Source organism: Phoca vitulina, unplaced genomic scaffold (assembly GCF_004348235.1).
Source record: "Phoca vitulina isolate PV1807 unplaced genomic scaffold, GSC_HSeal_1.0 scaffold82, whole genome shotgun sequence".
Lineage (NCBI taxonomy): Eukaryota > Metazoa > Chordata > Mammalia > Carnivora > Phocidae > Phoca > Phoca vitulina.
The window spans coordinates 5,197,857-5,219,488 of NW_022589785.1; the positions used below are offsets into that span (position 1 = coordinate 5,197,857).

General features: G+C 49.5%; 1 protein-coding gene across 6 annotated transcripts in view; it reads left to right on the plus strand.

Annotated features, from left to right (window-relative positions):
- Nucleotides 1-21,632, plus strand: part of LIMK2 (LIM domain kinase 2) — a 57,901-nt gene that overhangs the window by 32,053 nt on the left and 4,216 nt on the right. For 2 of the 6 annotated variants that reach the window (XM_032395004.1, XM_032395006.1), the window contains 13 exons: nucleotides 8,174-8,309; nucleotides 8,986-9,095; nucleotides 9,708-9,896; nucleotides 11,108-11,213; nucleotides 11,570-11,766; nucleotides 13,436-13,622; nucleotides 14,461-14,547; nucleotides 15,207-15,338; nucleotides 15,500-15,556; nucleotides 17,616-17,681; nucleotides 18,615-18,789; nucleotides 19,531-19,586; nucleotides 20,562-20,719. In XM_032395004.1, the coding sequence (XP_032250895.1) occupies nucleotides 8,174-8,309; nucleotides 8,986-9,095; nucleotides 9,708-9,896; nucleotides 11,108-11,213; nucleotides 11,570-11,766; nucleotides 13,436-13,622; nucleotides 14,461-14,547; nucleotides 15,207-15,338; nucleotides 15,500-15,556; nucleotides 17,616-17,681; nucleotides 18,615-18,789; nucleotides 19,531-19,586; nucleotides 20,562-20,719 (1,656 nt within the window). Of the gene's footprint in view, nucleotides 1-281; nucleotides 690-8,173; nucleotides 8,310-8,985; nucleotides 9,096-9,707; nucleotides 9,897-11,107; nucleotides 11,214-11,569; nucleotides 11,767-13,435; nucleotides 13,623-14,460; nucleotides 14,548-15,206; nucleotides 15,339-15,499; nucleotides 15,557-17,615; nucleotides 17,682-18,614; nucleotides 18,790-19,530; nucleotides 19,587-20,561; nucleotides 21,095-21,632 lie in introns of those variants that run through there. The other 4 variants (XM_032395003.1, XM_032395005.1, XM_032395008.1 and 1 more) reach the window with 3 other exon arrangements.

Sequence of the window (21,632 nt, forward strand, 5' to 3'; positions counted from 1 at the left end):
CCCACCCCCCACCTCCCCACTCCCGCCCTGCGCAGACCAGGTCCCCAGGCCTGAGACCTCTGCGGGCCTTTTACTGCAGGGCTTCTCAGAGGGAGATGTGGAAACTTTCTACTTCTGACCTGCCTTTCTTTGCTCTCTGCCCCACCCTACCTCCAACAGAAACTCCCCAGGGGGTTTCTGGCCCTCAGGGTCCCTCCTGAATGGAGCCATTCCTGGCCAGGGTGGGGCTTGTTTTCATTCTTTGGGAGCAGCCTGTTGTTCCAAGGGCTGCCTCCCCCTCATCAGTGGTCCTAGTCGACCTCTCCCTTTTGGCTTCCCCAACCCAGCTCCATGCCCAGACCTCGCTGCCAGGATACTAGTCAGGTGGCCATGCCCTGAGCAGAAAAGCACAACACCATGTGGTTTCCCGGAATTACTGGACCCTGGTAGAGTGGTGGGAAGCCTTTGGATTTGGGGGAGGGGGGAGGGAACTGGTTCTCAGTGCTAACTCTTCCAGGCATCCTGTTAGGCACTTTATCCTTTGATTCTCTCAAAGCCTGATGGCATTATGTATCCCCATTTTATGGAAGAAGCAACCACTTTCAACAGAATTAACATGTGGGGTCTCTCTGGTCAGCCTTTCCCGTCTTCCTGGGTTTGTTTCATCCTTCAGGAGGCTGCACCTTCCTCTGCTCACACACCCACCAAGGGTAAGTCTCAGGTTTGCTTTTCTTTCCCAGCAGAGAGTCCAAAAAGGGCCCCCATAGTTTGCCTGGCACATTGAAAGGATGGCAAAAATTCTTTTCTGAAGAGCCAGTGGGAATTGATCTTGAGTTTAGGAGTAGGTTTTACCATGTGGAATCAAGATGCCAAGTGTTTGAAGTAGCCACTAGTTTAGACCAGGGCCTCATTAATCCCTCTTACTCTTAATCCTGGAAAGGCAGCATGGGGGAGGGGTTGTTCCCTTAGGAGCGAGGAATGCCGTGCCCCTTTTAATCTCTGAGGACAACTCAGGAGCTGGAGCAGATAATGAACTCTCAACCTGGACCTTTTGAGGTTCATGCCACCAGTGCTGCCCAGGTCTGCCTGTTCCTTGTCTTGCTGTCTCAGTGCCTCTGGGGAACTGACTACCTTCTCTCTGCCCCAGTTCTGGTTTGCCCAGCTGGAGTCAGGGGGGTACTGACTCAGTTTAGCCCCTCCCGCCTCCCTCAAATGAGAGGCCACATTCCTGGAGCCACTTCTGAAGAGATAGCATGCAGGGCTCTGTGCCCCACAGGAGGGACCACCCAGACCTTCTGCTCTCCCAGGTATCAGTCTGATCAATCACCACTGTCACTGGTCAGAAAACTGCTCCCACCATCAGCCCCCTCCCTTATTACAGGGCATCCTGACCAGATGCCAGTCCCCTCCTTAGGCCTCAGTTTGCTCTTCTGCAGAGCATAGGGGTTGGACTTTCTGGGCTCCTGAACACAACCCTTGCCAGATTCTGTGAAACAAATTAAGTCCTTGACCCCAAGTGTCTGGGGGAGTACAAAGTCCACAGGAGTTCTAGGGCTGTGGTTGAAGGAAAGTGACGCAACCAAATTCCACGGGGACATGATCAGGCGTGACAATGCACAAGGGAGGGACGAGGGAGCAGGGAATGAAGAATGTAATTTCTGTACCCTGTACACCTCTGCCGAGTGCGCGGTCTTGTCCGCCAATGCCACTAGTGAAAGGGGGGAGATACAATTATAGGTGTGCTTCCAAGTAAGAAAATGCCTCCAATTGGAATTTACAGAAGAGGTCAATTAAGGAGTGACTTTTGTCTGATATCTTTTTTTTTTTAATAGAGTGCTTGTTATCTTTTTTTTTTTTAAGATTTTATTTATTTGAGAGAGAGAGAGCGCACAAGAAGGGGGAGCGGGAGAGGGAGAAGCAGACTCCCTGCTGAGCAGGGAGCCTGATGCGGGACTCGATCCCGGGACTCCAGGATCATGACCTGAGCCGAAGGCAGTCGCTTAACCAACTGAGCCACCCAGGTGCCCTTTGTCTGACATCTTTAAAGGATTTTTTTTTTTATAGAATTTCCCTTAATGTCCAACATTGATTTAATGGGTTTGATTTACACATTGTCTCTTGAAGAAAACAAGTGTATCTTTGTATTCTAAAGCAACCCATGTTTAAAGGGAAAAATTATTCTTAACTCTGCCCAGCTTAGCAGTAACATTGGCAGCTGCCTTAGGTCCTCTAGGACTCTTTATCTGAAAAGTGAAGGACTCAGATCAGGTGAGTGATTCCTATAACTCCCCAACTCATGTGGCTCCTCAGAGACATATAAGCTCTTTTCCACTTTTTCCTAATCATGAAGGCTTTACCCTTAACTTCAGTATGACTGCACACATTACTTGAATCTACAGGTTTCCTGGCTTTTGGTTGGAACTGAATCAACACACTCTGGTAACACTTCTTGCTGATGGGAAGCTTATTATGTGTTTTTTGTTAATTTTTTTAAAACAGGATACCAAGGTGTCCATAATAATTACAGCTTCATTGACAGCCTGTTTCAATCTACAAGGTCTGCAGGAAAGAGGAGTAATAAAGGGATTTTCAGTGGTAGGAGACTGGGTTCTGATGGGCCAGTGTCTCTAGGCCCCTGTTATATCTGCCCTTCTGTGCCTGGGGGAGAGTTGGCATCCCTGGTCACAGTACCCTCAAGCTGTGACAGAGAGACCTGCCCATTTTCCCCTTTTTAGCCCAGTCAGAGCTCAGAGGCAAGGGGCTGGAAGCAGCTTCTCCCCAACAGTCTGTCTGCTCATTCAGGGGCTAAGGATGAGCATCCAACCAGGCCTTTACCAGGACATGGGAGGGCTTGTTCTTTAACCTTTGTAAATCCACTGTAATAGTGGCTACTTCAACCACATAAGGTTGAAAACTTAACCTGTAAACATTTGATCTGAAGAATGTGCATGTGAATGAGGGCTGGGCCAGTGTCTTATATCACTTGGCTTTTCCCAGCACAGCACCTTGCCTGTTTGGTCTTGCAGATCCTAGATGCACAGTAACTATTTCCCAATTGATAGGAATTGATAATAATCGATTGGCTTCTAATTGATTCAATAAGTAATTCATTTTAGGACCTTCTCTACTCACAGAAATCTGTTTGGTTCTGGGCCAAGATACAGATCCATATTGCTTAGGCATGGAGGGAAAGGAGTCTGCCTACTTTTGCCCTTGGTGTTCTCAAATTAAAGAGGGGAGGGAGGGAAATGAACATTTACTGGGTACCTGCTCTGAGCCTGGGGTCATTCTAGGCATTTGTACGTAATTCTCATAAACTCATGAGGTTTTATCACCAATGCACAAATGAGGAAACTAAGGCCCAGAGTCATGAAATAACTGGCTTGAGGTGACATAGATAGTAAATGGCAAAGAAGAAATGTGGACCCAGGTCTTGAAAAGTTATTTGTGAGAATCTCAACCTGATTATCTTCTTTTTTTTTTTTAAACTGTGTTCCCTGCTAACTCAAAAGTCCTGAGTTTGGGGTCTCTGGCTGGATTGGTCAGTGGAGCATGTGACTCTTGATCTTGAGGTTGTGGGTTCAAGCCCCACATTGGGTGTAGGGATTACTTAAAAATAAAATCGTTAGGGACACCTGGGTGGCTCAGTGGGTTAAGCATCTGACTCTTGATTTTGGCTCAGGTCATGATCTCAAGGTCCTGGGGTTGAGCCCTGGGTCAGGCTCCATGCTCAGCGGGTAATCTGCTTCAGATTCTCTCCTTCTCCCTCTGTTCCCCCCGCCCCACACACACACCCTGCAACCCGCTTACGTACTTGCTCTCTATCTCTCTGTCTAAAATAAGTAAATAAAATCTTTTTTAAAAAATAAAAATCTTAAAAAAAAAAAAAAAGTCCTTAGTTTGGATCTGAGCTGCCCACTGAAGTGACCAGCAAGTTTCAGTTCACTTTGCGGCTCCCCAGGCCCTCTACAGTGCTTTGGGAGAGGAATTTTGGAGGTTGTCCTCAGTGCATGTGGACCTCTCTCTGATCTCTCCTGGCTGGGGCATTTCAGCTCTATTCACTCTGGTTGCTTGGGAGAGGGTGGTGACTGATGCCTCAGACCTCGGTGCATGGCTCCGCCCGTGGCTCCACGACTTCTAAGCTGGATGCCCTTGGGCAGCCCACAGCTAGGGCAGATTTTGACTTAAACTTGAAACATAAAAAGATTGATTGAAAGCTGGAACAAGGCCTTGGCTTTGGAAGAAACATATTGTGGCCATGGCCTCCAAGAATCTGAAGGGGGAGTTTTTTGGGGTAGCACCTTAAATTTTCAGAGTGTGTTTTGGATTCTTAAAAAGGCAGAGACAGCTGGGGAACACAACGCTATGGACTAAAGGAAGGAGAATCATTGTGCCAGTTAATATTCAGTACTTGGATTTAAGGAGAAACCTCATTACATGTTAACACTAAAGGGACTTCAGCTCTCAGGGCTCCAGCCTCATTTTCACAGATGCAAATCCTGAGGCCCAGCTTAGTGGATGTGCTGCATTACTCAGGTGATGCAGTCTAGTGGAAATGGCTTCATAGCCAAGTACACACAAGTTAAATCCCCAGCTCCATCGTGTATGTATTGGGCGACTTTGCAGAAGTGACTTGACTCTGCTTTTCAGTCTCTGGTCTATAGAACAGGGATAATCCTATCACCTTGCAGGATGTGGTCAAGATTAGAAATCATGGAAGTAAGGCACCTCATATAGTGCCCAGAATATGGTTGGCATTCAAGAGTTAGGTAACTAACTCTCCTTAATATCTAAACTAGGACTCTAAGTCTACCACTCCAGTGACCTGAGAACCAGTTGTGTTCTGTGACAAAACAGCTTAGGGACCCACAGCCAGCCCTCCTATCAGCTGTTCACCTTCCTGTTCTTCAGACACCTGCGGCAGCTGACTTCAACTGTGTAGCTGGCCGTACCCTTCAAAGGCATTCCTTGACACAGATGTGTGCATTGGTGATGTCGTTCTCCAGGCAGGTGTTCTTCCCAGAAGCCTGGCGTGGCTCTCCTGCATGTCTGCACTCGTTTCTCTCCCCACTCTCCTGGGCCTGGCCAGGGCTACTTGCAACAAACAAAAGCAGGATATTGGCAGTGGAAAGGAGGACGTGTTCTGGTACTCCTGTGCCCTGCAGCACACATACCATTGAGAGGGTGTAACAGGGCCCAGGCCTGCAGTTAGGTGCAAATACATGTGCACCAGCTTTTCTCCACTGCAGATAGCAGAAGGGCAGGACCTGGTGACCGTGAGCCACAGAACGCTTATGCTCCCATCTGGACTGCTGGTTCTTGCTACTCCCACCATTTTCAGTTTGGAAACCTTGGCAAAGGGCTTACTCTGCTGGGCCCTTTGTTAGGTGCTGAATCTACCAACAGTAAATGGGACACTGCTCTTGTCCTCAAGGAGTTCACAGTCTAGTGAAGGAGAAAGACAGGTACCTAAGAGCTTCAAGTCAGAAGCTGGGAGGCAAGAAGGAAGCCCCTGCTTCTAGTTCTATCCTTTGCTAGGCTCCACAGTCATTCAGAACTGGATTTAATGTCCTCACTGCTACCCAGAAAGTAGGCGGTAATGTTGCCATTGCACAAATGAGAAGTGAAGTAGCCAGCCCAAGATCAGTTAGGTGGTAAGTGGTGATTCTGAGATTTGAACCTTGGATCATGTAGGGAGAGACCTAGATATGCACAGAATTAAGGGGATATGGGGTATAGTCTAATTACCTCATTTTACAGATGGGGAAACTATACGCAGAGAGAGAAAGGGCCTTGTGCAAGGGCATATAGCTCCCAAGAACTTGAACCAGGCCTCGTCCCAATTCGGAGCTCACCTAGCATGCCTTTTACATTGAAAGGAATTTGAACTGCATGCCCAGAACAGGGTCTTCCCCGCCACCTCCTATAATTCATGGTTCCAGTTGCGCCATTCTAGATACTTCATATCCATACTCTTCAAGTCCCTGAAGTTCAGCATCCAAAGAACGAGGAAATGCTATAGGATAGGAATGACTGGTGGCAGAAGCCATCAGTGTTGAACACCCAGGGGGATCTGGATACTCCATAAAGAGATTCTCAGGGCCCTGCTTCTCTAGACCTCCCTAGCTCAGTTGCTTTCCACAGCTGCTTCAACTCCTTCCTGTCTCCCTCCTCTACCTCTTGCAGTGCCCAGAAGTAGTGGCGCCCATTGTGACCTCTCACCTTTAAGTTTTGTTTAGACTTTCTCTTCCCCAACTCATTAAATTTGTATATCTTTTATATCTGCAGTGCCTAGCAAGCTACTATAATAATACGCTTGCTTTGCTCTTCACAGTTTGCAAAAGGCTTTCCTCATATAGTAGCTCACTTAGTCTTCACAGTGCTCTTTGTAGTAAGATGCTATTAGTCACATTTTGTCAAGGAGGAAAAGTGACTGAGAGAAGTTGTCCAAAGCTATCCAGCTAGTGGAGGAAGTGGCAGATAATGTGAACAGCTAGCATTATCATCTTTAAGAGCAATCAACACTGAGTTCCTACTGTACTTAGCCTTTTATATAAATATCTATTTGGTTTGATACATGTTATTTCATTTTCACAGTAGTCCATTTTACAGATGAGGAAACTGGGGCAAAAAAGTGAGGTAACTTCCCCAAGATGACATGAGTTGGCAGGGTCAGGATTCACACTAAGAGGCCACTCCATCCTGCCTCTCAGAAGCAAGGATGTGGCCAGGATGGGTGGTACAAAGTGTTGACAAGAAGAAGAGAGTCTTCACTGGAAAGATGGCATGGGCTCTGCAGGCCAGGAAGCCCTTAGCTCTGGATGCTGGGAAGCTCAGAAAGGAGGAGGAGCTTATCTTGTATAGACTTGGCTTGAGAACACACCTAACCTGAGGGGTGGAGCTTTACAACCAGATAACTTGGAGGAGAAAGGAGTTGTGGGTCTAACATGTATCTCCCACAGTGCTAATGGAATTTTGCCCCCCCCATTATTTTATTTTGAAAATTTTCAAATATATAGAAGAGTTGAAAGAATAGTTCAAAGAATACCCATGTATCTTTCACCTAGATTTGTTAACTTTGAGCCAGTTTCTCTTTAAGTATTTACACACAACACACACAATGTACTTTATTTTTGCTGAACTATGAAAAAGTAGGTTGTAGATGTTTTGACTTTCACCCTTATTCTAATATGTTTCTTCTAAAAATTCTGTATAACCAAAGTATCGTTACTGCACCTAAGAAAATGGATAGTAATTTCACAATATAATCAAGTGTATAGCCCAAATTCAGATTTCCTCAGTTGTTCCAAAAATGTCACTCATGGCTGTTTTTCAATCCAGAATTGAATCCTAGGTTAAGTGTTACATTTGGTTGCTGTGTCTCTGGGCTTTTTTAATCCCTGTACTTTTTTCCCCCTCATGACATGAACTTTTTGGAAGAGTCAAGACCAGTAGTCTTACAGAATGACCCACATTCTGGATTTGCCTGATTGTTTCTTAATGCTTAACATAATTTTTTCACAAGAATGTTACATCAGCAGTGGTGATGGTGATGGGTAGGTTTTTGAACAGAGGTGAGATTGAGCTTCTTTGGTTCATCAAGATACCTGTCTAGACCAGAGGTTCTTAACTGGGGCCATGACTAGGTTTCAGTCCTTGACACACACACACACCATACCTAAATAATAAGCACATTTTCCTTGTATATGCCTTTTTCTGAGAGGGGCAGCTTCTTTTTTTTTTTTTTTTTTTTTTTTTTTAAGATTTTTATTTATTTGTCAGAAAGAGAGCACAAGCAGGGGGAGTGGCAGAGGGAGAAGTAGGGAGCCTGATGCAGGACTCGATCCCAGGACCCTGGGATCATGACCTGAGCCGAAGGCAGACGCTTAACCGACTGGGCCACCCAGGTGTCCCTGAGAGAGGCTTCTTGACCCTTACTAGATTCTCTAAGGGCTTCAAGACCCAAAAAGGTTAAGGTCTGCTAGGTGAGGCAGGCAATACAGAACTGGTTTCTGGGATCTTCTTGACGCTGAATCAACTTCCTTTGGGGGGATGGCAGTAAACTGTAACTTTCCCTCATCCTGGCTTTGGATCAAAGAGAGGTCTGTCCATTTTGTTAAACCTGGGAGCCAGAGACAGCCTGTGTATCCTGGTTCCAAGGATCCAGAAGAATTTCTTGTCTCCTGTCTTTCAGGTGTTCAGAATGCCAGGATTCCCTCACCAACTGGTACTATGAGAAGGATGGGAAGCTTTACTGCCACAAGGACTACTGGGGGAAGTTTGGAGAGTTCTGCCATGGGTGCTCTCTGCTGATGACAGGGCCTGTCATGGTGAGTGAGACCCTCTTGGTCATCAGAGTCCATTGACGGCCCCTCTGATTCCCCATTGCCTTTCATCTTCTAGTCTTCCATCAGCCAAGGCCTCCCCTTTTATTTCTTCAGTCATTTAATAGATGTTTGTTGAGTACCAGTTAAGTGCCAGGTAAGATCCTTCCCTTAAAAACTTAACAGTCCGATGTTGGGAGTGGGTGGGTGGGTGGGTGGGCAGGGAGGAGACACAGTACAATGGGATTAAGGCCTCAGAGGAGAGCATTACAGGTTGAGGAGGATACACCCAAGTTGTGTGCAGAGAATCAGAAAAGATGACCCTGGAATGGGCTGCTAGAGAGTGGTTCCACCTACCTGCTCCAGAAATGGGCTTTAAGCCTAGTCACAGATTTGCCAACCCTGCGTTGGAGGAACTGTGCCTTTCTAGTGGGGATGATGACTTCTGGCGACTTGCTGTCATGGCTGAGACCAAAACAGTTTTTTGTAATCTCAGAAATGACAGGGAGGCACCAATCTGACTCGTCCTCTGGAAGCTCTAGGGCAGGGAGTGCAAAGGTGGATTGTGACTGGGACCTGTAGATCCTTGATTGGAGGTCACTCACCTACCCCTACCCTCCAGCAGTGACAGCTCACTTCCTCTGTCTGTCGTCTGTCTACCCTTCTCCCTATCTGCTCACAGGTGGCCGGGGAGTTCAAGTACCACCCAGAGTGCTTTGCCTGTATGAGCTGCAAGGTGATCATTGAAGATGGGGATGCATATGCCCTGGTGCAGCACTCCACCCTCTACTGGTAAGGTGGTGTCCATCCTCCCCCTAAGAGTGGCCAAGAGAGAGAAACAGATGGCATGGCAGTGTGAGTTGGGCAGAAACAGTACGAAGGTATCAGCACTGGATTCCTATCATCGCAATGCCCGTAACCACCTCGGTAATCTGTAAGCAGACAGTTAACATCTCTCTGCCCTCTGTCCTCTATTCTACTGTGAGAATAATGACACTCTGCCCTGCAGTCCTCCCAGAGGGAGAGAATGGCTGGGAAGGTGCTCTCGGAGAAGGATCCCAGAAAATTAAAGGCAAAAGCCCCTTAAAGCTCATTAATGAAGTCCAGTGATGAAGTCCAGTTGCCTCAGTTGACAAAGAAGGCTGAGGCCCAAAGAGGGGAAGGGGACTTGGTTCTTACTGAGAGTCAAAAGCAGAGCGAAGAGAACCCAGGCCATCGCACCCACACTCCCAGCCTACCCCAGGGACCCTGGGCTCCTCATTCTGAGCAGCCAACTGGAATCATGGCAAGGATGGTAATAGTGGGAATGTGGGTACTATTGCCTGAAGCCACGTGGTGCAGTGGTTGCTGGGGCTTCCAGGTGGGGCTCCAGGATCTTAGCCCCCTTTATGTTCGTCTTCCCAGTGGGAAGTGCCATAATGAGGTGGTGTTGGCACCCATGTTTGAGAGGCTCTCCACGGAGTCTGTTCAGGACCAGCTGCCCTACTCCGTCACACACATCTCCATGCCAGCCACCACCGAGGGCAGACGGGGCTTCTCCGTGTCCGTGGAAAGTGTCTGCTCCAACTATGCCACCACTGTGCAAGTAAAAGAGTGAGTATTTTGAGGACCCCTAGAGTAGGAGTTGTTAACATAGAGTCCTTGGATGGGCCTCAGGGGTTGCAGAGCTCCCTTCACCCTCATCTCCTATCTTTCTCCTGGAGCTCACTGTGCTCTAACCCCACCTGGGCCTCGGCACTTACTCTTCCCTTTGCCTAGCTTGCTTCCCGCCAGATATTTAATGCCAGAACGGCTCACCTTTCATGCATGAAGTTTCAGATCGTGTGTTCTTTGAAATTATCTGGCTTGATTATGTATATTAGTTTATCATCTGTCTTCCTGACGAGTTCCTTCTGGAACTTAATCTTGTTCAGTACTGCATGCCCAGGGCCTAGAACAGTGCCTGGCATGTAGTACATGTTCATTGATTATTGTTTTGTTGGTTGAGTAAATGAATGGAGGAAGGAAGAGAAAGAAGTTAAGACTTCATCCTCTGTCCAGGCCAGAGACCAGATGGGGAAAGAGTCTGTATTTGTCTAATACCATTAATGAGGCACCTGTGGTTGCCAGCCCCGTAAATAGTGACTGTGCATTTACTGTGTGCTGAGCACTAGGTACTTGCAGTATAGGTGAGAGGTACGAGGGTTGGGGAAGTCAACAAGAGGTGAGATCTGCACTAAAACCTCATTAGATGAAGAGGGGAGGGCATTGTGTTCAGTGCAGGGGTGGGAGTCTGTGGTTGTGTCTGGTATAGATTGGGTGGTTGGGAGTAGCCAGAAAGGGGGCTATTAAGTCATGTAGGAATTATGAAGACTGAGCAGGTCTTTTGAGGGATAAGCAACAAGGTGATGCAACCAGGTTAGCATTCTAGAAGGATTGCTGGGATGGGTGTTGGATGGGAGAGGAGCAAGCCTGGTAGTGTAGAGACCATTTAGGAGGCTATTGAAAGATCAGATGAGAGGTGTTGGTAACTATGGTGATGAAGTGAAGGCAGGATTTTCGAAGACAGTGAGGGTTGGGATGCATGAGAGAACTCCAGATAGGGAAGATGTCATCCAAGTCTCTGGCGTAGGCCACTGGGTGAGAGGGGGTGCCCTTCACTGAGACAGGACACCCTGTAAAGAGCATTGCGTTTCCCCTGTGAGTGGTCTGGGTCTTGGGGGCTGGTAGGAGCCTGGCGCCTGGTGAGCCTTCCTGCACAAGTGAAATTGGTCAGGTGCATTTTTAGGATGTCTTCATCCTGACTCAACTCTTGTCTGGCCCAGGGTCAACCGGATGCACATCAGTCCCAGCAACCGCAACGCCATCCACCCTGGGGATCGCATCCTGGAGATCAATGGGATCCCCGTCCGCACACTCCGAGTGGAAGAGGTACAATGTGTGTCCAGTCTGTCGTGGGTGTGGGACATGGAACAGACCCTCTGGGACATCAGGCTGTGGCCTTTGCCTTTCTCCACCCCCAGTCTATCTCTGTCTTGCCACTGAGCCTGTGACCACTGGTGACCTCCTGTATCAGCCTGGCACATTCCCAGGACAGCAGGGATGGCCTGACAGATGGGATATCTGACAGGATGCCAGGGAGAGGGCACTATGGGGCTGCTGGCAGCTGGAGGCCACCATTAGCCAAGTTGAACATTGGCCATACTGTGCTTGGATCATCTGGGCTGACGGGTGGCCTGGGTTGGGACAGCCTGTGGGAGCCAGCCTTACACTGCTCTTGGCTACAGGTAGAGGATGCAATTAACCAGACAAGCCAGACGCTTCAGCTCTTGATTGAACATGATCCTGTCTCTCAGCGCCTGGACCAGCTGCGGCTGGATGCACGACTCTCCCCCCACATGCAGAATGCCGGACACTCCCATACCCTCAGCACCCTGGACACCAAGGAGAATCTGGAAGGGACACTAAGGAGACGCTCCCTGAGGTGCTACCTCCTATCCTGATTCCATGCTGACCCATGCCTATCCCTCAGATGAGGTTGAACTGGCTTTGGGAGGCCAGCAGAAAGGGAACCCGCCAGCCAGGGACGGGCCATGAGGATTGTGCTGACCCAGCTACCCCCATAGGAATCACAGTTCATAGCCAGGGCCTGTGCGTGATCTGACCCAGCTGTCTGCCAGGTTTCCTTAGAAACCAGAGAATCAGCCCCTGTCCACTGAACTCCTGAGCTAGACAGAAGGCAGCAATGCCGGCCCCTAAAGGACCAGCAAAGGGAGGTGCAGGGCTCAGAGGCTGGAGTAGGGGCACAGGGAGGATTAATAAGTATAAATAAGAACACTGAAAACTATAAAGCAAGAGATGAATGCAAGCTGTTTTAGATTTGAGGGCCCAGTGGTCAAAACCTCAGGGTTGTCCGGGTCCAACAGGAGGGAGCGGTTGCCCTGGATGCAGGTGCCAAGTGGGGAGACTGAAAGGAGTCTGAAGCAGTGGCTCTCTAGATGGACACACCTATACCATGCCTTTGAGCTGAGCTCTCTCCCTTCACATATCACATCATCTCTCTGAGCTTCTGTTTCTGCATCTGTGAAGTGGGGTTGTAAGACAAAGGTGGCTGTCTCACCAGTTATCTAAGGATTCAGTATGGAAAGGGATGCAAAGTAGCACAGTGCCAGCAAAGGGTCAGCACTAAGTGAGGTGTTGTTAATATCTCTAGGAGTCAAGTTCTCTATCTGCCCTCCTGATCAAACAGACTAAATCACTCAGGGCCCTTGCCTGGCATCTTTTGGAAACAGGGCCCTCCCCACAGGTTGCTGGCATGAACTTCTGGCTGCCCTCTTGGCCTCGGCACAAGTGAGCTGGTAGAGGTAGGGCAGGGAAGGCCTGAGAACATGGCGGGGGGGGGGGGGGGGGCGGTTGGCCAGAGAGCTGCTTAGATATCTGGAAGGCCATCATGCAGGAGAGACGGCAGCTCACCTTGTGTGCTTCTGTGGGCACGGTTGGTGAGAGGCAAAGCAAAAGAGCAAGGGCTAAGAAGCTTGTGGGCGGTCCTTTCTGGGTAGCCCAAGTGAAATAGGATGTGCCGGAGAGAAGTTTGCAGGGTTGCAATTCACCTGCAGTGCTGTGGACTTCAGCCTTCTTGTCCCTTCTTCAGGAGGTCAGTAACAGTTATCAACCATTACTATTACTGGCTGCTTTTAAAAATGTAAGTACACTGGCGTTATTGCTGTAAAAATCGTACATGCTTATTATTTTAAAATTCGGGAAATGTAGACAGGTAGAAAGGTGAGCAAAATAGCCAGAATCCTATTTGGTCATTTTTTGGATGGTGGTAGGCTGTCACTCCAGCAGACCTGGGAGGTGGTGGGATGACCATCTTCCAGTGCTGTTATATATTGAGCACTATAGGCTAGTAGTCATTCCAGGTGAGTGCTCAGGCTTCCTGCTCTGATTCTTAAATAAACTACTGATGTTTGCAGCCCCAGAATGGCACATCTGTCTGACGTAAGAGCTCCCTCCCCTCATCATAGCACCTGAACTACAGACATTGGGGTGGATAGGGTAGTAGGGTGGCCTTGAGGTCTCTACCTCCAGGGTTTTACTGGCAGGTCTCTGAGGACTACCCTAGCCCTACCCTCGTCTTTCCTCATCTTCAGGCGCAGTAACAGCATCTCCAAGTCCCCTGGCCCCAGCTCCCCAAAGGAGCCCCTGCTCTTTAGTCGTGACATCAGCCGCTCAGAATCGCTCCGCTGTTCCAGCAGCAATTCACAGCAGATCTTCCGGCCATGTGACCTGATCCACGGGGAGGTCCTGGGGAAGGGCTTCTTTGGGCAGGCCATCAAGGTGAGCACAGGCAGCAGCTGCTCTGCTCCTTGCCCCCAACCCCTCTCTCACCTTCTTTCGGGGAGTTCTCATGACATGATCTCACTCCACACCCTACAGGACACCAGGCCCCCTTCCTGGCTGCAGGTGATGGTGTGAGGGCTACACTCCTGCCCTCCTAGGCCACCTAAGGGCAGCGTTGCTGTCGCAGTGAGCTTGGTGGACCTAGAGACCTAGGTTGGGATGAGTTGTGCCCACAGCCCTGCTACCTCCAGTCAGCGGAGGCTTTTAGGTCCCCTGAGGCCTCAGTGCTGGGCATATTGCAGGGAGCACACGGGGGAGTTGCCCCTGCCTCCCTGACAAACAGTCTTGGGGACTAACCTCTCTCTCTTTCTCTCCTCCTCCTCCTCTGCTGAGAGCTGGGAGGGGGGGTCAGGTAAGCCATGTGTCTCAGCTTTCAGGGCATTGGGGCTGGAGAGCTCACCCTGACCCACCCAGCTCCTGGTGCATGTCTGTGGCACTGACCCTCCTGTCCCCAGACTTCTGTTCACCCAAGGGACTCATTCCTGTGTCAGATGACCAGAGCCCCTGCTTGGCTTGCCAGTGTCCCCTCCTGCCTCCTATACTTCCCTTTTCTGCATTCTCGCCTCCCCTCTGTGCATGCCCAGCTCTCCAAGGAAGAGGGTATGCTCCCCTCTGAGGCCCCTGTTGCCTCATGGCTGTGTCTTCTACACATGAACTCTTGTCAGTCTGATCTGGCTCAGTATGTCTTCCAGGGGATGGGATGGCCAGTTGCATATATTTCCACACAGTTCCCCAGAACTCTGCACCAGTAATAGTTGCCCTTCTTTGTAACTAGGTAACACACAAAGCCACTGGCAAAGTGATGGTCATGAAGGAGTTAATTCGGTGTGATGAGGAAACACAGAAGACTTTTCTGACTGAGGTAAGAAGATGGGGTGGTGGGAGCTAGGAGTTTGGTTTCACTGTTGGAAGAGGGAAGATTTTACTAAACAGTTTCAGGAGGAAACTTATTTTAGAATTGCTTTCTTAAAAGCTGAGCAGAAAAGAGCTCTAGAGGAATGCCTAATTATCTGTTCAATGAACATTTACTAAAGACAGCATGATCTGGGTACAAGGGATACAGTAACAAATTGGATGTGGTTCAGAGGAGCTTACAGCTAATGGGGGTAATGGACATGAAAACAGACCAGTTTAGGACAACTAGTTACACTCACCACCTGAACACCCTGCTAAGGGAGCCTGGAGTGGGGCCTCCCAGAGAACTCTCACCCCTGTGGAGCATTTACACAGTTTTTACCACACCTCCCAAGTTGTTCCATTCCTTCAGTTGGTACTCCCATGGTCTGGGTATTGCCCTCCAGGCCTTTGTTTCACTCTCAGACCCTCCCATTCCAGTTCCCCCCAATAAAATTCCCAGAAAGGCAGGATCCCAAGGGTGAGGCCTGTGAGGCATCCCCATCATGTAAGACTGGAGGTAGGAGATGCAGGTAACACTTGTCAGACTGACTCCCTGGAGGAAAGGGGGTGAGGAAGACACAGTGGGAAGTAACCATCCACCCTCCTTGGCCTCTACCACCCCAGGTGAAGGTGATGCGCAGCCTGGACCACCCCAATGTGCTCAAGTTCATTGGTGTGCTATACAAGGACAAGAAGCTGAACCTGTTGACAGAGTACATTGAGGGGGGCACGCTGAAGGACTTTCTGCGCAGTGTGGTGAGCATACCACCCTTGCTGCTTTGCCTGCAAAGGGTCATGCTGAGCAGAATTGGGCATAGGCAGGGAGGGTTCACTGGCAGACCATGTTGACCCATGAGCCTGGATCCCAAATGGGACAGGGCCCCACAGCCTCTGATGGGCATTCCCCCATCCCATAGGACCCGTTTCCCTGGCAGCAGAAGGTCAGATTTGCCAAAGGCATCGCCTCTGGAATGGTGAGTTCTGCCAACGGTGGGAGTGGTGGCAAGGTGGGGGTGGGGAGTCAGGATAGGTGTGGGGATTGCTGGCAGGTACTGGAAGGCAGAGACCCCAGCCTGGGCAGCTTGTGTGGGCTGGGTCGGTCAGCAGCTGCTTATTGAGCTGCTTTCGGTGCCTGTGAAATTGCCCCCAGTTGCCTTTTCTTAGCTCACAACCTACTCTCAATGGGTTCTAAATCTTCAAGGGCAAACAGGGCGTGGGTAAGGCAAACTAGTAGTGTCCAGCTGCTGTGGGAACTTGGTGCAAGTAGAGAACCTCACTGCCTATGAAATCAGAGAAGGGAGAGATGTGTTCTAGTTAAGCCTGAAGGATGGGTCAGAATTAGATAAAAGTTCCTCTTGGCAGAGAGACCCCAAGGTTGAGGTCTGTTTCACCTGGGAAAGAATGAGACCAATTATAGTTGTAATACCAGTGACCGTTGCTGAGTGCTTTCTATATGCCAGGCACTGAGCTGAGGGACTAACATGTATGTATGTGTTCCTCACGACAACCCCGGTTTCCAGATGAGAAGCTGATCTAGAAAGGGACAGGGCAAGGAGCTTAGGCTAGTCAGTCTGACCCCCAAACCTGAGATTTTAATCACTGCCTTCATGTGGGGCCCATGAAGACTGTGTTAGTCTGGAGGTACATTAAGATCTCTGTGTTTCGGACAGAGTCTGAGTCTGGACTTTACTTAGGAAGCCAAAAAGACAGGTGTAAAAGATACTTAAGCAAGAAAGTTTTGTGAACAGAGCTGTTTTTTTGAAGATGGGTCCGGTGCGGTCAGTAGATGGCGGTCGAGTTAGGAGAACTGAAGGCAGGGAGACCAGGGGTGGGGCTAGTGAAACATTTCAGGTTTCTGAATTAAGGTATGGAATTAAGGTATGACTGTGGGGACGGGAGACTGGGAGGCGGGGTGCAGAGAGACTGGTTGGCAGCAAGGGAGCAGAGGTAGGAGGAGAAAGAGTAGGGGTGGCTTGAGGTACCTAGAAGAATGGTGGTGTCATTTACCAGATGTTTGGAGGGGCAGCAGTGTTGGGGAAACAGGTCTGGGAAGAACTAGTGTTGCCTGAGGCTGATGTGTGGGGGTCAGCATGTGTAGAGAAGGTGGCTTTGAGGAGGCTGGAAGGAAAATGCAGGCACACAAGAGTCTCAGGAACAGGTAGCATGGGAGAGGTGCGGGCAGTCTTGGGAGAAAGGACAGGCAGGCAGGTCACAAGAGCTACAGCATTCAGGAAGAGCTCCCTGGGTATGTGAGCAGAGCCAGGAGCCTTGGGGATGGAAGCAGTATTAGAAAGGACTGGAGGGGGGCACGTAGGGAGCTCCTTCCACATTGGCTGGGGAAGGGAAGAGAAAGAAAAGGAAGTGGCTGCAGAGTGACAAGAGCCAGGAGTAGAGGCCTGGATGTTAGGGGGGCCGGAAGCAGAATAGTAAACAGAGACTTGCATGAAAACACTGGGGTAGGAAGAGGAAGAAGTTAAAGTGTGGACAGGGAAGAGCAAGGAGTATGCTAAGTCTCAGAGAAGGAGAATGTCAGGAATATGGAACCAGCTGGCCAGGAGGAGGTCACTTCTTCCCCTATCACAGGCAGGAAGGATCCAGGGTGGCTGAAGCCAGAGATTGGGGTGAGGATGGCAGTGAAGGGGGCTAGGAGCAGTGCATCTGAGGGCACTCACTTCAGGTGGCCTGGATCTATGTAAAGTGGGTCGAGGGGCTGGGGGCATGCAAGGACCTGGGCCCATAGAGTTGGGGACTTTAGGAGGGAGCAGTGAGTGTCTAGAGCAGCCACTGGGTTGGGGTCAGTGAACAAAGGATGGTCAGAAGGTGGTAGCAGGGAGAGAGAGGAAGCCCAAGCAGCCTTTGGCTTTCTGTTGGTGTTGGGACAAGGGAGTGACAGCAGGCGGCCCTAGCCCTAGGGTCCAGATTGGGTTCTGAAGCTGAATAGGGATGGCCTGGGAGAAGAGCAGGCCCCCAGTTGTGGAGTCTGCATCTGCTTAAATTACTGGCCATTGGCCTCAGCTCGTACTTCTGTTCCAGGCCTATTTGCACTCCATGTGCATCATCCACCGGGATCTGAACTCACACAACTGCCTTATCAAGCTGGTATGTCCCACCACCCTGGGTCTCCCTAGGGCCAGCCCTCTTGCCTTGTCACAAAGGAGACTGACTGTTCCCCACCTAAGGCTCCTGTCTTGCCTTTCCTGCCATACCTGATGCCCTCCTCTGTCTTCTGGGGGCTCTCAAACACATGTAAACACAATTACACCAACTCCCAGTAGCAGCCTTTGAAATCCTTTGGTTAGAGAGAGCTCCAGAAGTTCCTTAACTATATATAGAGCCCTGGTGTTTTTCCTGGTTTCACCCCATGGTAGTTCTGTAATGCAGCTCACTACAGACCCTATTCTACAACTGTGGCACCTTGAGGCCTCACTCTGAGGCCACAGAGCTAGTAAATGTATAGTGGCCAGTTTGGGGTCAGCATTTTTCCCACCACCCATCAGCTCTGGTTGTTAGCATGTCATTTATCCTGCTAGCTTGCAGTCTAGCTCCCTGGGTGTCCACTAACTGGCCCTGGCTCTTCCCTCTGAGTCCATACTAAATAATCTTAACCCTTTTCCACATGACTGCCCTGTAGCTATTTGAAGAGCTTATCTCCCCCAAGTCCCCCCACTAACTACCTCTACCTTATCTTTTTCTGTCTTATCCTGGTTCTAGCCATGCCTTAAATCTTTTGGGGAACAAGGCAGAATGGGATTTAAAAAAAAAAAAAGAAATCCCTTTTTCTGCCTCTGAGTTCCACTCTCTAGGTCCCAGAGCCTTATCCCTCCAGGCTCCAGGGGCTCTGCTGTGAACACCCCCAGGTCTGGGGACTCTGCTGTGCAGATACCAGACTGTTAGAAAACAAATAACCAAGCCTTGTCTGCCAGAGAGCACTTTAGCTGTGACTCCCCTTTGCTACTTACCTTTTCTCCCCTTCTCAATGACTTCTCTTGGGAATGTCCTCACCAAGTCCTGACCTGGCCCTTGTCCTACCAGGACAAGACTGTGGTGGTGGCAGACTTTGGGCTGTCACGGCTTATAGTTGAGGAGAGGAAAAAGCCCCCAGTGGAGAAGGCTACCACCAAGAAACGCACCTTGCGTAAGAATGACCGCAAGAAGCGCTATACAGTGGTGGGAAACCCCTACTGGATGGCCCCTGAGATGCTGAACGGTGAGTCCTGACATTGGACAATGGAGGGGACATGCCCCAAGAGCGGAGTTTGGGGGCCACATCTTGGAGCAGAGTCCTGGGTGTTCAGGGGAGGCCTGTGAAGTAAGGCCAGGTACCCATAGCTGATGGCTAGATGATTTTTATCCCTTGCCACACTGGACCTCATAAATTCCTTCCTCCCTGAGCTCCTGGGCCTAGGGTGAGGTCTGACTGCGGCTTTTGTGCCCCAAGGATAGCTGAGAACTCAGGCTGTTTATTGCCAGAGATTTCGCCTTTTCTTTCTCCCTGCTGAGAACTGAAGTATGGTGCCCCCTTGTGGATAATACTCAAACCAACCAGAGATACTGGCTAGGATTCTTGAAATGAACAGGGTTGTGAGGCCTCAGAAATGGCCTGATTCAACCCTTTTTTGGAGTCTGAGGCCCAGAGAAGTTCAGTGGTTTGCCCAGGAACATAAAACTAGCTAACGACAGAGTCCAGGTGAACCTTGATCCAGTTCTCTTTCACTGTCCCATGCAGTTTCATTTTGGGCAGTGTGTTTTATAAGATCTCTCTGAGGCAGCCCACCCAGGGCTGAGGAAAGATGATATTCAGAGGGTGCCTCTCCTGGGCAGCCTTTACGGCATCCCTGCAGAGCCTGTTCTAGCCCTGGTTCTTGGCTGTGGCCTGGTTTGGCCCCAGACTCAGTACAGAGCAGATAAGAGACCAAACCTAACAGCCTACTCTCCTGTGTTCCCCAAGGAAAGAGCTACGATGAGACGGTGGATGTCTTCTCTTTTGGGATCGTTCTCTGCGAGGTGAGCTCCAGCCAGCACAGAGGCCAGGCCTGAGGCAGCGGGCCTAGTAGTTCTGCCCTGCCCCAGAACTGGGACTGCTCCTCCTAATGATGGGCAGTTCACCATAAAATCAATGCGAGACACATTTGAGTCTCATGGGTCCCATGAGAAGGATTGGGCAGGGTTTTTTCAGGTGAGAAAACTGAGTCTCAGAAAGGGGCAGCGACTTGCTCTTAGTCCCACAGCCAGGAAGGGGCAGATGAGTGTCCTTACGGTTGTCCGTCTAGCTCTTGGTCCAGATGCAACCTTTCCCTCTGGTCCCCCGTCCCCAGGCCCTAGTAGTCCCGTGGCCGTCAGCCCTACAAGTGGAAGTAGCCACTGTAGCAAGTGTCAGTCTGTCTAGCACAGGGCTGAGCACGGTGGGGTGGGTAGAGTGAGTCTTAGAAAGATTTCTGCCATTAGGAGCTTAGCTCAGTGTGTCTGGAAGCACTCAGTCAAACACATATGTTCAAAGTCTTTTGTAACTCCTACAAATGGTGAGTGGTAGAGGAGAGACAAGGGACAGTTGGAATAATGAAGGAGGGTTTTTTAAAAATTGTTTTCTTTAATAAAAGTCAGTTGAGCATTTACTGTGTGCAAAGCACTAAGCTGGCACCGAAAGGTTTCAGACATGAATCAGACCCTATGAACTCTGGCAAGGGACATAGACACGAGGGGACACAGCAGGGCAGAGTGGGATGTGTGGAGCTGCCTCTCCAGATTTGGAACATCTTGCTTCTGCTGCAGTGAAGCCTCTTCTAAACCCTCCTCAGTAACCAGACTCTCAGTTGAGAGAAAAGTCTGGATTCGTGAGATTTGGGCATGGGGGACAGCTCTCTAACCTTGGTTTTTACCTCCCTCTTCTGCCCATCCTTCCTGTCCATACACCAGTATCCCACTGCCCTGTGACCGAACCCACCACAGTCCATTCCTGACCAGCCATCTTTTCATCTGCAGATCATCGGGCAGGTGTATGCAGATCCTGACTGCCTGCCCCGAACACTGGACTTTGGCCTCAACGTGAAGCTTTTCTGGGAAAAGTTTGTCCCCACAGACTGCCCCCCAGCCTTCTTCCCCCTGGCAGCTATCTGCTGCAAACTGGAGCCCGAGAGCAGGTTGGTATCCCGCCCCTTTCCCCCAGCTCCCACAGGCCTGGGATGCTTGCCCCAGCCTTCCGCCGTCCCCAAGCCCTTCCCAGGTACAGAGGCGGCAAAAGCCTTGAGCTCAAGGATGCGGCTGTCCACCACTGAAGCCACCCTACCAACTCTGATATGCCTGGTGGGGTGGTTGGGGGGACAAGGGCATAGCCGTGAGTGACCCGGATATAACACAGACACAGCCATGAAAACAAATTGTAACAGAAGAAAATTCACCCAAACCTATGCCATTCTAACAGAATAAGTGTTCCTCATGTTCACCTATCTATGTCCAAACAAATATAGTTATAATCTCAGATAAAGAAAAGTTTTATATTTTGCCCGCATTTTCCTTGTTACTACCCAGTCTTCCTGTTTATCATTTTTGTTGACTATGTGAAATTCAGTTCAAGAGACTGTCCGAACATATATAATATACATAATGTAGGGGCGCCTGGGTGGCTCAGTCGTTAAGCGTCTGCCTTCAGCTCAGGTCATGGTCCCAGGGTCCTGGGATCAAGCCCCACATTGGGCTCCCTGCTCGGCGGGAAGCCTGCTTCTCCCTCTCCCGCTCCCCTGCTTGTGTTCCCTCTCTCGTTATGTCTCTATGTGTCAAATAAATAAATAAAATCTTTAAAAAAATAAATAAATAAAAAATATACATAATGTAGATACTCAGGTTTTTTCAGTTTCTCCTTACAGGTATTACTACAGTGAGCATCTTTATGCATTTAGCTAATCATCTCCTTTAAAGAAAAAATTTTTAAGTGGCCTTTATTCATCTCAAACTATGGTTTTCATTATTGTCAACGTTACCCCAGTTTTTTCCAGGTTTGTGCATTAGAGAACTAGAATCTGTGTTTGTTTTTCTGCTCTCAAAAATCCTGTTTCT